Source organism: Conger conger, chromosome 7, assembly GCF_963514075.1.
Source record: "Conger conger chromosome 7, fConCon1.1, whole genome shotgun sequence".
NCBI lineage: Eukaryota > Metazoa > Chordata > Actinopteri > Anguilliformes > Congridae > Conger > Conger conger.
In genome coordinates this window covers 52,693,016-52,709,471 of record NC_083766.1, presented here as the reverse complement: position 1 = coordinate 52,709,471, position 16,456 = coordinate 52,693,016, and the positions used below count along the sequence as shown (strand labels likewise).

The 16,456-nt window shown below is 53.2% G+C and overlaps 1 protein-coding gene across 3 annotated transcripts in view; it reads right to left on the bottom strand.

The window, feature by feature from the left end:
• Window positions 1-218: 218 nt before the first annotated feature.
• LOC133132154 (BRD4-interacting chromatin-remodeling complex-associated protein-like) overlaps window positions 219-16,456 on the bottom strand; it is a 20,364-nt gene continuing 4,126 nt past the window's right edge. Inside the window, exons 4-15 of one of the 3 annotated variants that reach the window (XM_061247363.1) lie at window positions 15,856-15,921; window positions 13,061-15,016; window positions 12,461-12,622; window positions 9,191-9,805; window positions 7,742-8,078; window positions 7,155-7,255; window positions 6,570-6,701; window positions 4,255-4,304; window positions 3,742-3,890; window positions 2,169-2,263; window positions 1,921-2,026; window positions 219-1,819 (exon numbers count right to left, since the gene is read on the bottom strand). In XM_061247363.1, the coding sequence (XP_061103347.1) occupies window positions 261-1,819; window positions 1,921-2,026; window positions 2,169-2,263; window positions 3,742-3,890; window positions 4,255-4,304; window positions 6,570-6,701; window positions 7,155-7,255; window positions 7,742-8,078; window positions 9,191-9,805; window positions 12,461-12,622; window positions 13,061-15,016; window positions 15,856-15,921 (5,328 nt within the window). In that variant the 3' untranslated portion in view covers window positions 219-260. The remainder of the gene's footprint in view (window positions 1,820-1,920; window positions 2,027-2,168; window positions 2,264-3,741; window positions 3,891-4,254; window positions 4,305-6,569; window positions 6,702-7,154; window positions 7,256-7,741; window positions 8,079-9,190; window positions 9,806-12,460; window positions 12,623-13,060; window positions 15,017-15,855; window positions 15,922-16,456) is intronic. The other 2 variants (XM_061247364.1, XM_061247365.1) reach the window with 2 other exon arrangements.

Below are 16,456 nucleotides of genomic sequence, written 5' to 3'. Positions count from 1 at the left end.
GTACCACTCAGCACCTCCTACCTCCCCCACCAGCCAATCCTGAGCGCCAGTTTAGAGACTAAGCACCTCCTTCTCTCTCCCCCCCCTCTCAAACCCTCCTGACAAGACACTAGCCACGGAAACATCTGAACAGAGCACAGAGAGATGCAAACCGAGAGACTCCACCCCCACCCCCCACCACCCCCCCCTCTGCCACCTACACGGAAACTTCCGGAGTCTGTCAGTCCCTGCTGCCGGATTGGTGGAGGGGGCCGGGGCCGTTATCTGTTGTGCGTCCGTGACACCAGCTTCCCGTTCTGCCCGCGGGCAGAGAAGTCCCCCGAGGGCGCGGCCGGCCTGTAGGGGCCCGCCGCCTGCCGCTGGCCGTGTGGCCCCGGAGCCCGGGCCCCGGCGGGGAGGGGGCCCTGCTGCAGGTTGAGGATGCTGTCGATGGCGCTCTGCAGGTGCTCGTTCAGCGAGTCGTCGGGCGGGGGGCTCCCGCTGGAGAAGCTGGCGTTGTCCACGTCCGGCGAGTCCGACTTGTGCCGCTTGGCGGGAAGCAGCGAGTCCCAGGAGGAGGAGGAGCCGGCGGGCGAGGGAGGGGCCCTGGAGGACCGCTCCCTGTTCTTACCGGCCCTCTTAGGGCCTGCACCCTCCTCTCGCTCCTCGGGGGGCTCCTCCTCGTCTCGGGGCCGGTGGCGGTTTTTCAGTATCCCTCGGTAAAAGGCCTCCTCCACCTCCGCCAGCTCCTGGATGAGCCCCGGGGGGGAGCCCTGAGGGACGCCGGAGGCGTTGGGGGGGTTGGGGTTCGTGAGGGCCTGGGCGTGGGGGTGGGCCTTGCCCCCTCGGTTCTCCACCTTCACGCTGGCGATGACAGTCTGGCCGGGCGGGGAGGAGGGCGTGGGGGAGAGGCGGAGGGGGACGGGGGCTCGAGGGACGGGAGGATTGACCGTACCCCCGCCCCCGCCCACCACGCCCGGCCGTACGGGGGGGCTGATGTTGGCCCGGTAGGTTTTGCGCAGCGGGAGCCGGCAGGTCGTCGGGGGCGGGGTCGAGACGACGGGGGTCCGTTTGGCCCCGCCTGCCTCGTGGTGCTCCACGGTCCCGTTCATCTGCGCCGAAGTCGACGTCGAAGTCGCCGAGGAGGAGGAGGAGGAGGAGGAGGATACGGAGGTCGACGACGATGACGAGGGGGCCGCGCTGCTCTGGGCAGGGACTGCTGGCGCGGGCGCTGGCGCGGGCGCTGCCGCAACGACAGACGAAGGGCGGGGTGGAGTCCTGACGACTGTTGCCGTGGGAGCTGCAGACCGCGGCGGGGACCGCAGCTGTGGCTGCGGTGGCGGGGGTTGCGGTTGCGGTTGCGGTTGGGAGTGGACCGGGTCGAGCGCCGTGTTGTGCACCACCATGCTGAGCCCGGCCTCCTGCTTGATCTTCAGCTTCAGGCCGATCCGCCGCCGGGCCTCGTAGGTCTTCATGGGCGGCCGGCCACTGCGCTGGGGGAGGGCGTCCTCGTCATCGTCCCCGCCGCGCCGCGCCGCCGGGGCAGAGCTCAGGGGCGGGGCCGGGGCGGCCGACGCCTGCCTGGTCGACGGGATGGGGGTGGAGCTTGTGGACCAGGACACCGATGCCCCGCCCCCGCCGTGCTTGATCACCAGCTTGGTGGGCGGGAAACGGGCGGGGGCGGGGGCGGGCGTCGGGGTGGGGACGGGGGCGGGGGCCGGAGCGGGGGGGGCCACAAGGGTCCCTGTGAGGGAGGACAGCACCGGCTTCACGTCCACGGGCTCTTCAGACGAGGGGCACTGCGCGCTACCGGAGGCATTCTGGAGGGCCGCGTATTCGTCTGTGAAAGGAGAGGGGAGGAGAAAAAAGGACAGGTTGAGCTGTAGCCAGGCCAGGGCACACACGGGGACGTTTACAGCGACCATAAGGCCCCTAACCCACCTGGCCTCTCCTTTGCCAGCACCCGGTCCTGACTGAGAGCAGACTTCTCCTCCTGGATGAACATCCGGTCAATCATCACCAGCTCGGCTGAGGGCCCCAGCCTCTGCTCAAAGAGTGAAAGACAAGCAGGGGTATCACAGCTGGACACAGCAGAGGGAGCGGGACAGAGACAGAGACAGAGACAGAGACAGAGACAGAGACACAAGCACATTTCCACACAGCCAGAAAGCAGAAATGGTCAATGGTACCTTGGACTCCTCAAACAGTAGCAGACGGTATTTATCCAGCATGGCCTGTGTTCTCTTCAGCAGCTGGCTGGACACGCTCTCAAACTCCTCGTCCACTGCAGAGAGAGGAGGGTTAAGGCCTCGGCATATTTCAAATTACCTGCTGTCCAGAACGTCGGACAGATTGGGGAGGTCTGCGTTTTGTTAACTTTCCAAAAACTGGCATTCCGACGACTATTCCTACTTTCAGCTGCAATTGGCCAGGTGTGCAGTGGGCAGGGTTTCAGTTGGTCTGCAAATTCTCAAAAGCTGTTTGCCAACCGCCAACAAACATCAGAAGATAAAGTAGAACCACACTACCCACAGATACACTCACACGAACAGCTTCGAGGAAAAACTGTCCCGAGTAGACTGGCAATATGGGCATTTACAGTGATCACGCTACTCCATGGAATGATGATCTTTGGAAAGCAGGACATTTCAAAATGTGTGGCATTAGCCGAGTAATTTGCATTCTGATTGAAATATAATTTATTTCTCTTACAATATGCTAACTCACAATAATAACAAAGGTAGCCTGTCATTCCTAGTTTCAACATGAAACAAGACAAAATAAGCTGTAAATTATGTTTTGACGTTCCGATCAAAGCAAATTCTTGCCATGCAGGCTGAGTGATTTCTGTTTTCATCGACTCATGCTGAGCAAGTTAGAGTGTGACATATCATCATTGAATCTTGCTATACTATCAACAGCAGTGTAAATATTATGATCAATAAACAACACCAATGACAGACACCAAAAGACACTACTGGCTCAGAGTACAGAATTAATTAAGGTGGTTGTGGTTCAATTCTGGGTCGTCTTTTATAGAACACCGTATCCCAATTTTCCCCAGCGATTTGACTCCCTTTATCTGCAGAAAATGTACAGATTACAAAGACACCCAGAAGTCTCTGAATTCTTCTACGGAGTTTGCAGAGGCAACAGACTGTAGCCAAGAGCTGAAGAACAACATACATGCACTCTACGCCACCTTGTTTTCAGCAGAAATAGTAAAACAGGGGCGGGCTGTAAAAGGTTAAGGTGGATGACTGGGACACGCAAGGTCGGTGGTTCTAATCCCGGTGTAGCTACAATAAGATCCGCACAGCCATTGGGCCCTTGAGCAAGGCCCTTAACCCTACATTGCTCCAGGGGAGGATTGTCTCCTGCTTAGTCTAATCAACTGTACGTCGCTCTGGATAAGAGCATCTGCCAAATGCCAATAATGTACTAATGTAATGTGAAGAGCAAGCGGAACCTCTTTAGTACCTATGGTGACTTCCTATGACTACTTCCTCCTATAATCCCACCCTGTCTCTATGACGGACAGCTTGTCAGCTGTCAAGGTCACTATCTGACGAGGTCAGAAACACGCGTCGTGTGAACTGGTTCAACTGAAGCGTGCTGAAGCCTTTGCCTACAGTGGAGCATATTCTGTGCAAAGCGTGCCATGTAAATAAAATGTCACTGATTGACCCGGTGAAGGGCTGGGAGCTGGAAGCAGGGTTGGTGGGGAGTGTTTAGGGGAGGGTTCGAGGGCGGAGGGCGCACCTCTGCAGTAGTCCTGGAGGGAGGACGCGGTGCCCTGGTACAGGTGATAGGGGATCAGCCTCTGTAGGGTGTCGCCGTAGGAACGGAAGGGCGAGCTGTAGTCAGGGTGGAGCACCGAGCCCTGCTGCTTCCTCAACTGCTCCAACATCCTGAGAGACAGAGGGAGAGGGAGTGAGAGAGAGGGAGGGAGGGAGGGAGAGAAGGAGAGGGAGAGAGAGAGAGTGGAAGGGGGACACATTGGAGAAAGGTGGAGGGGTAGAGAGGTGTCGATTGAAGTGAGGTCATGTTATAGCATTGAAATAAGGATAAAAACAACACAGGCTAAAGATCAGAGCATATGCACGTGTACGAACGCACACACACACGCAAGCGCACACACGCACGCGCGCACACGCACGCGCGCACACGCACGCGCGCACACGCACACACACACACACACACACACACACACGAGCACAGACACATGCGCGCGCGCACACGCAGACACACGCGCACACACAGGTAATCACAAACCTGGCCTCCTTGCTAGGCTTCATGGAAAAAGGCATCGTCAGAGTTGTAGTCTGAGGGATTAACAGACAAAAACAAAAGCTTTAAATTGTAAGCATACACACCTACAATGGGAGCAATAATTATTTGATCCCTTGCTGATTTTGTAGGTTTGCCCACTTACAAAGAATGGAACTGTGTAGAATTTTAATCATAGGTACATTTTAACATTGAGACAGAATATCACAAAATAATCCACAATAACAACATCATATAAATTTTATATCATATTTTCACATGAAATAAGTATTTGATCCATAGAACAATAGGACTTAATACTTGGTGGAGAAACCTTTGTTGGCAAGCAGAGGTCAGACGTTTGTTGTAGTTTTTCCATCAGGTTTGCACAGATCTTGGGAGGGATTTTAGTCCACTCCTCTTTGCAGATCCTCTCCAAATGCTTAAGGTTCCGAGGCTGTCGCTTGGCAACTCGAAGCTTCAGCTCCCTCCACAGATTTTCGATGGGATTTAGGCCTTGGCCGTATGTTTTGGGTCATTGTCATGTTGGAAGACCCATCCACGACCCATTTTCAGTGTTCTCACTGAGGGAAGGAGGTTGTCGCCCAAAATTTCCTGGTACACGGCCCCATTCATCCTCCCCTCGATACGGTGAAGTCGATACTTAGCTGAGAAACACCCCTAAAGCATAAGGTTTCCACCTCCATGCTTCACAGTGGGGATGGTGTTCTTGGGGTTGTGCTCAGCATTTCTCTTCCTCCAAACATGGCGAGTTGAGTTGATGCCAAATAGCTCTATTTTGGTCTCATCTGACCACATCACCTTCTCCCAAGCCTCCTCTGGATCATCCAGGTGTTCTTTGGCAAACTTCAGACGGGCCTGTACATGTGCCTTCTTCAGCAGAGGAACCATGCGCGCACAGCAGGATTTTAATCCTTCACAGTGTAGTGTTACTGATGGTTCTCTTTGTGACTGTGGTCCCAACTGCCTTCAGGTCATTAACAAGCTCCTCCTGTGTAGTACTGGGCTGATCCCTGACCTTTCTCATGATCATTGATAACCCACGAGGCGAGCTCTTGCGTGGAGCCCCAGACCGAGGGAGATTGGCGGTGACTTTGTGTTTCTTCCTTTTTTTAATAATTGCTCCAACAGTTGTTAACTTCTCATCAAGCTACTTGCTTATTTTCTTGTAGCCCATCCCAGCCTTGTGCAGGTCTACAATTTTGTCCCTGGTGTCCTTAGACAGCTCCTTTGATTTGGCCATGGTGGAAATGTTGGAATCTGATTGATTGTGTGGACAGGTGTCTTTTAAACAGCTACATAACGATGTAACGAGTTGACACAGGGTGTTTTGGGTAATGAGTTGAGATTAAGAGTGCTCCTTAATGGAAAACTAACTGGTCTGTGGGAGCCAGAATTATTGCTGATTGGTAGGGGATCAAATACTTATTTCATGCAAAAATACGATAATAAATTTATAACATTTATATGATGTTGTTATTTTGGATTATTTTGTGATATTCTGTCTCTCAACGTTAAAATGTACCTGATGATTAAAATTCTACACAGTTCCATTCTTTGTAAGTGGGCAAACCTACAAAATCAGCAAGGGATCAAATAATTATTGCTCCCACTGTATATACACATACAGTACATACCCAATATAAACATACACACCTATACACACATACACAGACATTATTAACATGCATCCACATGCATTTCAAATAGTACATAACAGGCCCACTAAAACATCCTCCTGTCAGTTTGGAAGGGCACCTCCATGGGCAGTAGCATGGGCACTAGCAAGTGCTTCATCTGAGCGTGCAGCTGCTAGCACCCACTTCTATTCCTTTCCTCTTACTGACCTTCTTGAATATTAACAAAATCTGGTCAACTGCAATGGAACGGCTCTAAATCAGAGCAGTTACTTCGTGAACACACGCACACACGCTAGTGAACACACACACACTACACATACTACACACACTCTACATACACACATGTGAAAACAGGCTCTTGAGAGACAGGGACCCTGATTACGAAATCTCACTTCCTTCCTCGCTTCCCTTTTTTGTGAATGCAGAACGTCTGGGCACCAAACAATGTGGTGAGCACAACAAATTAGCAGCCATTTGCAGAACTAATGACATTTCGATTCCCTGCCCGTGAGAAGTCTGGGAACTAAATCGACGGCGGTTTGGTTCGGCCCAGCAGGACGCCAGCCGCGGTCTGACGAGCGCTGCAGCCGAGCGGAACGAATCGGGACTCGGTAGCATGTGAGCGTGCGACGGCATGCTGTGTAATCTGCGTCTCCTCACCTGTGCGTGTGCCGATGGCGTGGGGGCAGGGGGCTGCAGAGCGCTCGTTTGGGAGAGTCCCGTGGCCAGCACCTGCATGCCCGCTTTAGCCACGGGCAGGGCCGGAGCTGAACTGATCACTCCCTGCTTCACCTGGGAAATGGAAAGGACGTTAAAGACGGGGTAGAAAGAGTGGAAAATAATCACTTTTTAAGATGTAAAGCACCTCAAGGATGAAGCCTGTGACTGACTGACTGATTCACTCACTCAACTCAATTAAATAAGCCTTATTGGCATGGTAAGGGTGCACTTCAGCAAAGCATACACTGATATAAACAACATCCCACTCACCGACTCACTCACCGACTCACTCACCGACTCACTCACCGACTCACTCACCGACTCACTCACCGACTCACTCACCGACTCACTCACCGACTCACTCACCGACTCACTCACATTTAGCAGGCTGAAGATTAGACAAGGGGATCTGTTAGAGCTCACGGCACTTCGCATCAATGACACCGTTTGTCCCTGTTTTTAGTTACTACAGGTTTTGTGTTGCTCGGCGTGAAGCTCAACCGAAAGCGCGAGCCCGTTTCTCACCTGCACGGACTGCAGAAGCGTAACTGGGGCAAGTCCCGATTTGATTGACGGGTGGGCTGCTGCGACAGGAGCTCCTGGAAACACCTTCACTTCACTGGACACTGAAGGGGGGAGGACAACAGGAAGGAAAGAGTAAACACCCCACCTAAAAACACATCGGGTGTGAGCTTTGGTACATCTGTGATGCATCCGTATCATAGTGTGCTATGCAAGGGTGTTTCATATCAACCTTATAGGGCTGTTCTTCAGGTGCAGTGAGTTAGGCTGGACTAAACAGATTTGCTAAACTAAAGGTCAGTTTTGCAGACACAGATTAAGCCTAGAACTAGACTAGATTCTATTTGACCGGAGATTCTCCATACAAACATTAATTTAGACCAGGGCGAAACTAAATCTGTCTGTGAAACCCTCAAAGCTATGTGATACCTTTTTACCAGGAAATATGAAATAAATAGACAATTGTAATGACATTAGGTGTGCTTCTGAGAGTTCTCCTTGGGCCAAATGGGCAGAGGCACTTGGTGAAATACAACAGGAGAAAACAGCTTCTGGATTCTCAGGAGATCGGAGGAGGAGAGTGGACGGACCTGTGGCCGGAGTCTTCACCAGTACTGACGTCTGGTGGAGCAGGGAGGTACTGGCGCTGACTGATGATGTCACAGGCTGGGCGACAGGCGGGTCCTGCTGAGGGCTGAACTGGCTCTGGGGGAGGGTCAGCGTCTGTAGCTGCGTCTGAATTGGTGTCTGTAGCTGCGTCTGTAGCTGCGTCTGTAGCTGCGTTTGCAGCTGCGTCTGCAGCTGCGTCTGTAGCTGCGTCTGTAGCTGCGTCTGTAGCTGCGTCTGTAGCTGCGTCTGTAGCTGGACCTGCGTCTGTAGCTGGACCTGAGCCTGCTGCTTGGCCTGCAGGATAATAGTGTGCTGGATCTGCGAGTGAGGGGAAATGGTGTTACAGGGTAATGACACTCTAGACCAGGGGTCACCAACCCTGTTCCTGGAGATCTATCGTCCTGTAGGTTTTCATTGCAACCCAAATTAGGCTCACCTCATTCTACTAATTAGCAGCTCTACAGGAGCTGTTGAATGAGGGGTGCTTTGCTGAGGTTGGAGTGAAAGCCAACAGGACAGTAGCTCTCCAGGAACAGGGTTGGTGACCCCTGCTCTACACATATTTTTTTTAGCTGTAAACATTTGTTTGTATTCCTACTTTAGCTTGCATTATGTTTGCCAAGCCGGTTTTATGGATACTTTAATTTGTCTCATCAGATTCATCTACAAGGTCCAAGTTCTTATCCATGTGGTGATTCCTAGCACTTAGAACTGTACTTCCCTTGAGGGATTTTCAGCACACTTGTCCCTGATTATGGTTATGCACTTTGTTGTACGTCGCTCTGTGTAAGAGCATCTGGTAAATACCATTAGACATTAATGTAATACTTCACCATTTTGAAATGGGAAAAAAAACTGGTAGAAAAGCATGTTCTGCTGCCCGAAAAAGCTTCTGCAGTCCACTCTGGCCGCGCCAAAATCATGAGGTACCCTTTTCAAGGATGTTGGGAAATTGTTGATGCCGACAAATTTGTCAATTTATTTTTGACGGCTCATTTTCAAAGCCGGACAGCCGGCCGTTACAGATCACTGCCGGCGCTCGATTGGTTAGAGAATACTTTATGCAAAAGAAACCACCCACACCAGAAGGCATTTTTCCAAAAAACGTGCAAAGATAAGCTGAAATGGAAGTGATATGACGTACAGGTATACACAAGTGTATACCTTTGACTGACGATTTGTCGATTTGACTGATGTCAAATGAGGAGGGGAATGTCAAATGAGGATGCACGCCACTGCATGAAAAGCTTATTGGTTGGAGGGGAGTGGAAAATTGACAGACATTTGAACGACAGACTGGTACACGACGGTACACGACGATGTAAAAATCTTGCTTTCCAAGACATGGATGGGAAAGTGCTGCTCTAAAGTTCCGTTTCAGCTCGTCTTTAAACTTACATCCCAGAGCTCCAGGGGGAGGGAGGCCGTACCTGATGCAGCCTGTCCATGAGCAGCTTCTGCTGGGGCGAGGGCTGGGTGATGGCAGACAGCGTCTGGAGCTGGGCGCTCACCAGCTGCAGGGTGTGCTGCTGCTCGGGGGTGAGGCTCAGCAGGGGCAGCGGCTGCTTGGCGCCCCCCGGGGGGGCCGCAAACTGGAACTGCACCGGCGGGGCCTGGGGGGGCTTGGGCGAGCAGGAGGGCGGGGGGCCTTCCGTCTGGAAGGGGGCGGGTTGGGACGGGGGCCGGCTTTGGGTTTGGGCTTGGGCCTGGGGCTGGGCCTGGGGGAGCTGCGGGGGCTGGGCCTGGGGCGCGTGCTGGGGGGAGCCCCCGATTTGGTTGTGGATGATGAAGAGGGGGGGCATGGAGGAGGGCGTGCAGGAGCGGGAGGGCGGCTGGGAGAGGGGCTGGGGCTGGATTTGGGGCGGCGGTTCCGAGGGGGGCCTCTGGTGGTGGGGAGACTGGATCTGCTGGCTCAGTATTAGCGGGGAGGGCTGCAGGGGCTGTGGGCTGTCCGTCTGTCGGAGAGAGGAGGGGGCAGTGTGCGTGACCAGTGGGTGCGAAGGCGACGTCCCCAGAACTTTGGGTTGTTGCTGATGTCCTGGGATCTGGATTCAGTTTACGGGGGGGAAAAATGGGTCGATACACAAGTGAGATACAAAGACCACAACCGCAAATACAAGCATACAATTTCAGTTTATTTTAAGCAGCTGGTATCAATAATGCTATAATGCTTCAGAAATGCATTTCGACTCACAAACCAAACGTGGAAAGGTTTTGCATTGACCAACAAGCAGGTAGTAGACGGGTAACAGCACAGCAGCAATTTAAATAAATTGTCAAATGAGACCCACTATAAAACACTAGGCTACTTTATAAACATGCTTGAAACACAAAATAACTTGTACCCCATTAATTTGTTATAGTCCTTGTTCATTAGCTGGAAATTGCTCAATTAAACAGACAACCCATCCTCTATCGCAAGATCCAGTATACCCTTCATTATGCTCATAATTTTCTGTCACTGGACATTTGTTTTGATGTAAAAAGGCATTCAAGTGCCGTTACACATTATAAGACACGTTTTTAAAAGCAGCATTGAATATTTATTTCTAGCAGAACTGCGCTGTATGTCAGAAATGTAAACACACAGAGGAAGAATAAAGGCAGAAGCTCTGACATGTAAAATCAACTGAAAAGAAGAGGAAAACAACCAGCGCAAGCAGCGGTAATGCTAACGCGGCACCGGAAGTGTCACGGGGGAAGTACCCTGCCAGGTTTACACTTTTTCAGTATTTATCGCAAGTTGGCTTTTGACAACGAAAACCTGTGTGAACAGCATAATACTGAGATACAACCGCGATAAAGATACAGACGCCGCCACTTCAACTGAGTTCACGGTTTTGCTGTCTGAGCGGATGGAAGTATAAAAACACAGAAGCAAAACCCACGAAGCAGTATTATACAGTAGCCCGCAATTACGACAGTCATTATAAGACACTTCAAACGTTTCGAAAACGAAAGTCGGTTTCATTTTTACTTTTCCCCTCTACTTTGCAACGGCCACTTCAGGTGAAGAACAGGGTATTAAAAATGGTTTATCAGTGAGGTTTGATTTTCTGAAACACTGCTGTGCTTTAGAATTCCCCTGCTAAAGTCTTAAAAAACTCAAAGCACATATAAAACAAACACCAAAACCACAAACACAGCAAAACATAACACAAACATAACTTAATTTATTGCTAAAGCCCGATGGCCGATTGAGCTGCCTTCAAAGCCTGATAGTAGAAATACACCCCTAAAATATCAGTCCTTTACAGGAAGCCCTCATAAATCCTTTTGTCTTTGAGTGTAGTCTGGTTGAGATGATGAATACTTTGAGGTGCAGACTTGGGGTAGTGGGGGATTTAAGGTGCAAGGAATGGTGGAACCGTTTCCCAGAATACTGTGGGTTTGGTGGAGAGTGAGAGGTAGTGGGATAGTGGGGCCCTCGTAGGGGAATTCACCCCATCCATAAATGCTGTGGGGTTAGGGGAAGGGTAACAGCCGAAACCAGTGACTGAACACTGCAGGGCAGGCAGGACTGAGAGATGAGCAGGCAGGGGTAAGTAATGATGAAGAAAAAAAGCAGATATTTGTGTTCAGAAGGCGTAGTGAAAGTGGAAAATAAGGTGTAAACTGCGTATATAAACAGTACAGCGCTCCCCGTTCAGTCAGGGCAGGGGGCGGGAGGGGTGCTGGGGGGGGGGGGGGGGTGCTGAGAAATGAGGAACAGATGCTTCGAAAGAGATGCCATTCCATGCACACATATTCCATCTAATGTCATCTTCCACCAAAAAAACAAAACGGACCAGTTTTTTTAAAACGATAATAACAAGTACACGGACTATATTAGTTGAATGCAAATTTCACACATTTTGACTGATTAAAAAAAGGAAAAAATTCCAGCTCAACAGACTGTATTTGCCTGCAGGAGTGACCTGCATTACACCTGACCGATGCACATCGATAACAGGAGCACGAGATAAGCCACAGCCAAATTCGCAACCAACCTCGTAGAACAAACAAGCTCCTCTTGTTCTATGGCACACGTTGAGGGTAAATACGTCGACATGCAAATGATCAGCGCAACAGACTACAAACTGAAAACAGACACAAGCATAGGGAGAGCTGAAGCTTAAGAGCCAATGCTACGGTCAATTATGGGAAATTACTTCCAAGCAGTGAGATTCCACAAGATGACAGTGGACTATATATGATACTATACTATACTACTATATACTATACTATATACTATATATATACATGTTCCTTCTCTGAAGAATCAGCAGGGCGGCCTCTAAAGGGTTAATGCTGTTCCAAAATGTGTTTGACCCAGTTCTAAAAGAATACTACTTGTGGGAAGGAGGGGGGTGTGGCAACAGCGAGTGGCTTATCCCTTTGAAGAGCAGATTTCTTTTTCAGAATTCCACGTCAGTGTTCTCCATTGAACTCCATTGCTTTCACTTACCAGCAGTGATTGTTATATCAGCAATAGAAAGGTCAGTTAAGAACACTCTAATACCGTATCTGTTATGATCTTTAGGCCTTGAAGGGTTAAATAGAACACGAACAGGAGCAACGCTTGGCCACAGGACAAAAAAAAACAAAAAAAAAAAGCGAACACTGAGCAGGAACAACACTGCAGGGGAAGGCGGGGTCCTGATTAGCGGCGTTGGCAGCAGCGAGTGGGAGGGGCTCAGCAACGGGGTGGGCGTGTCTACCTGGTAAACCGCTGCTGCCTCGTTGGTGGGGCCAACAGGGTGGCCGGAGGTCTGGCCGGGCCACGCCTCGGCCGAGGGGGCGGCGTTGCCGCTGACGATGACAGAGGCGGGGGCGCACCCGGAAGGGGGCGAGACGCTCTCTGTTCGTCGCTGCTGCTGTTCCTGACACCAGCAAAAAAACGCATTGGGTTCGTGTTCGAGGAACGGCAAATGGAGTGCATTTATATAGCGCTTTTATCCGAAGCGCTTTACAACTGATGCCTCATTCACCCAGTCTCTCTCTCTCTCTCGCTCTCTCTCACACACACACACACACACACACACACACACAAACAAACACACACACACACACACACACATCAGCTAATTGGGAGCTATTGGGTGTTAGGTACCACTTGCTCAGAGACACTTCGACACACCCAGGGTGGGGATGAAACTGGCAACCGCTCTTAACTCCTGAGCTCAATGTGGCCCCCAGGAAAAAGAGCAAAATCATTGTCAGAGGTCAGTGGGCTGGCTTGTTTTGTTTGCTATTTGCCAAGATGGCTTGTCTAAGTGCTCTGGGGGGGGGGGGGGGAGTGAATGTCAGGGCACACTGACCTGCTGCAGGAACATCTGGAGCGACTCGTGGCTCAGGATCATCCCGGAGCCCTGGGGGAGGAGCAGCTTCCCGGGGCTGTGGGCGGCGACAGGGCCTCCGGCGGAGGACGAGGAGGAGCAGGAGGAGGACGGAGAGGAGGACGACAGGGAGGCGGTGGGGACGGAGACGGACGTGGCCGTCTGCACGGTCAGGATGGAGGGGGGAGGGTGGGCTGCCTGGTCCCCGGCGTTCCCCAGCACGGCCGTGCCCTCGCCCGGCTGGCACTGTCCTGGGGGCGCGGGCGCAACGCTCCCGGAAACCGGGACGCCCCCGACCAGAGGGGGCTGCAGGCTGACCGTGGGGCCCAAGCCCTCCACCTGGCCCAGCATGGCCAGGGAGTTCTGCACGGGCATGCCCTGAATGACGGTCTGGGCCGTGCCGGTCACGGGGTGCGTCTGGGTCTGGGTCTGAGCCAGAGAGACGGGCATCTGGAACAGGGCAGGGTGGCCGAGCTGCCCCGGCTGCAGCTGTATGTGTCCCGAGAGGACCTGGCTCAGGTTGAGGTTCTGGCCGGCGAGGATCTGGTTGGCGATCAGCTGGCCCCCGGGGCCCTGGCTGGTGGTGATGATATGACCCCCCGGGTGTTGGGTGAGGATCTGCCCCCCTGCCTGGAGCTGGGGCAGCAGGAACTGCGGGTTCTGCCCCTGCAGGACGGTCTGAGACGGGATGACGATGCTGCCCGGCTGCAGGTGGACGCTCAGCGGCTTGCCAGCCCCGTGGGGCCCCTGCTGCTTGAACAGGGCCTGAGGGAAAGGGGTCCCCTGAGGGCCCGCCTGCGTGGTCAGGACCACGTTCCCGCCGGGTTTGCCCGTCAGAAAGGCCACGTTTTGGGAGGTGGAGACCACTGGAGCCTGGCTTTGCTGGACCGCGAGGCCCTTCCCGCCATCGTTCTGCAGAGCGGGGGTGGTGGGGGGCCGGGACTGGATGACGCCCCCCTGAGGGGGTTTGGGCTGGATGGGGGTTGGGGTGCGCTGGATGATCACGTTCTGCATGAGAGCGGCTGGGTTGAGGGTCCTCTGCTGGGGTGCGTTGCCAGGGCCGAGGGGCATACCGCCAAATCCGAGGAGCCCGGCTGTGCTGGTCAGGGTACTGCTGCTGCTGCTCGTGCTGACGCTGCTCACCCCTACAACGGCCCCGTTCAGGGCCGGGGGCCCCAAGGCGCTCTTTCCCCCTTGGATCAAAAGCCCCCCACCACCGGGGGAGCTCAGAACCGGCGCCCCCAGCCGGGCTTGAGCCCCGCCAGCCCCCGTTTCCGGGCCGGGCTGGTGCAGCTGGTAGCCTCCCATGGTTTTGGCCAGGATGGGCTGCCCGGACTGGTTAATGGTCATGACCGTGGGCTGGCCCACCACCTGGATGGGCCCGATGCCCAGGGGGCCGGGCTGGCCCCCGTTGGGCAGCGCCTGCAGGCCTGATATGGGCTGCAGGGTGACGTTCCCCAGGCCCATCTGCTGCATGAACGGCTGCATGGCCTTGTTCACCACCTGCGGCTGCAGGTGCAGGCCCGGGTGAGCCAGCACCGGGCCAATCACGTCCTGCGGAGCCCCCGTGGGCATGGATGCGGGGGCGGCGGCCGCGCCGGGGAAGATCTGGGCCGGGGCGCCCATGCCCACCCCCAGAGCGGCCCCACCGGGGTCGGGCAGCGACTGGACCACCTGCGTCAGGCCCGGGAAGGCTCCGGCGAATGCCCCCAGGTCCAACTCGGCCTCGGCCTCCTGCAGGCTCTGCTCCGTGATGTTGGCCTCCGCCAGGCTCTGCTGCAGGATGTCGCAGGGCTCCCCGGCCCCCACGCCGCCCCCCGGCGAGCCGCCCAGGATGTCCGCGTCCTCCAGGAAGTCCAGGTCCACACTCCCGCTGGGCACGCCCGCCGGCACGCTCGCCGACAGCTGGCTGGACGCCGGGACCTCGGGAACATGGCCCTGAGAGAGAGAGAGGAGGAAGAATGAGAGGGAGATTACATCACATTACAGCTACTTAGTTGATGCTTTTATCCAAATCTACTTACAGTTGATTTGACTAAGCAGGGGCCAATCCCCCCCCTGGAGCAATGAGGGGTTAAGGGCCCCGCTCAAAGGCCCAACAGCTGCACAGATCTTATTGTGGCTAGACTGGAGCTTGAACCACCAGTGTTCCCAGTCACAGTCAAGCATCTTAGCCACAAGGCTATAGGCTGCCCCAAGTTATTATTAGAGAGGAAGAATGAATAAAGTGGTGGATGACAGATAGAGAAGGAGAGATTGAACAGGCATGGAGGAGACTGGAATCAATAAAAGCAAACTTTAGCACATCGGACACCTGATACCCCGACGCGCTCGACACCGGACTCTCACACTGCCTGGTAGTGAGTGCTAAGGTGCGGCCTTGCAGATGCACTGACTCAAGAGGGAAGAAAAGGGGTTAAACTCAGACACGACAAATGGCAGCTGGGTGCAGCAACACACTCAACATTGAGCAAGAACGGTTAATTAGTTACACGGCGACATTCATACCACAGAAGCAATATCATGGACGAGAGCCAGAGGACAGTCCTTAATATATTTTGCTAAAGAGGAAGGAGAGCAACTAAAAAAATAAATAAAAAAAACTGAGAAGAAAGAGCAAGCTAAAGAGAAACGGGTTTGAAAACGGGCGTTTGGTGTCATGTGTACCTGCATGGGCTTCAGCTTGTGTAAATGTAAGGTGTTTCAGGGGGTTGTGGTTGGTTACATGGTGTTTGAACGGGGCGGGGGGCTTGTGGTTGGGTGGGGGGGTTACTCACCCCAGCACTGGAGAAGAAGGAGCTGGCGGGGTCAGCCGAGCCATCCAACAGGTCATCGGTGTCCAGCTACACACACGCAAGGACAGGAGTGCGCGCGGCCAGACACACATATGTACATGGAAATGTATGTAGATGCGCACAAACACAGACACAGAGGGGCCACGAGACAGCCACACAAGGCGACCGGCAAACACACGAGGGTGCAGAGATTGGAAAGAAAAAAAAAAAGGAAAAAAAAAGGACAAAAGCATAAGCAGCACAGAAAAGGACAAGGAGAGGAGAGAGGGAGAGACAGACACAGTGAGAAAAGGAGGGCAGCGAAAGTGGGTGGATTAACACGGAGAAAGGCAGAACGGAAAAAAGAAGCAGAGAAGTTGGGAAACCAATTAGTAATTTCCTCATTACTTCCATTTTGAGAAAAAAAAAAAAAAATCATACCGGGATTGAAATCAAGTAATGCAAGTAATTTGTTATCGAAACACCCATTAGAGGCGGAAACCGGTGCAAGAGTGGCACACAAAAACACTGGGAGCAGGGAGGGGCGGAATAGTCTTCAAGCACTGGGGCGGACCTCACGTGGTACTGGCGCAAGTGTTTGACA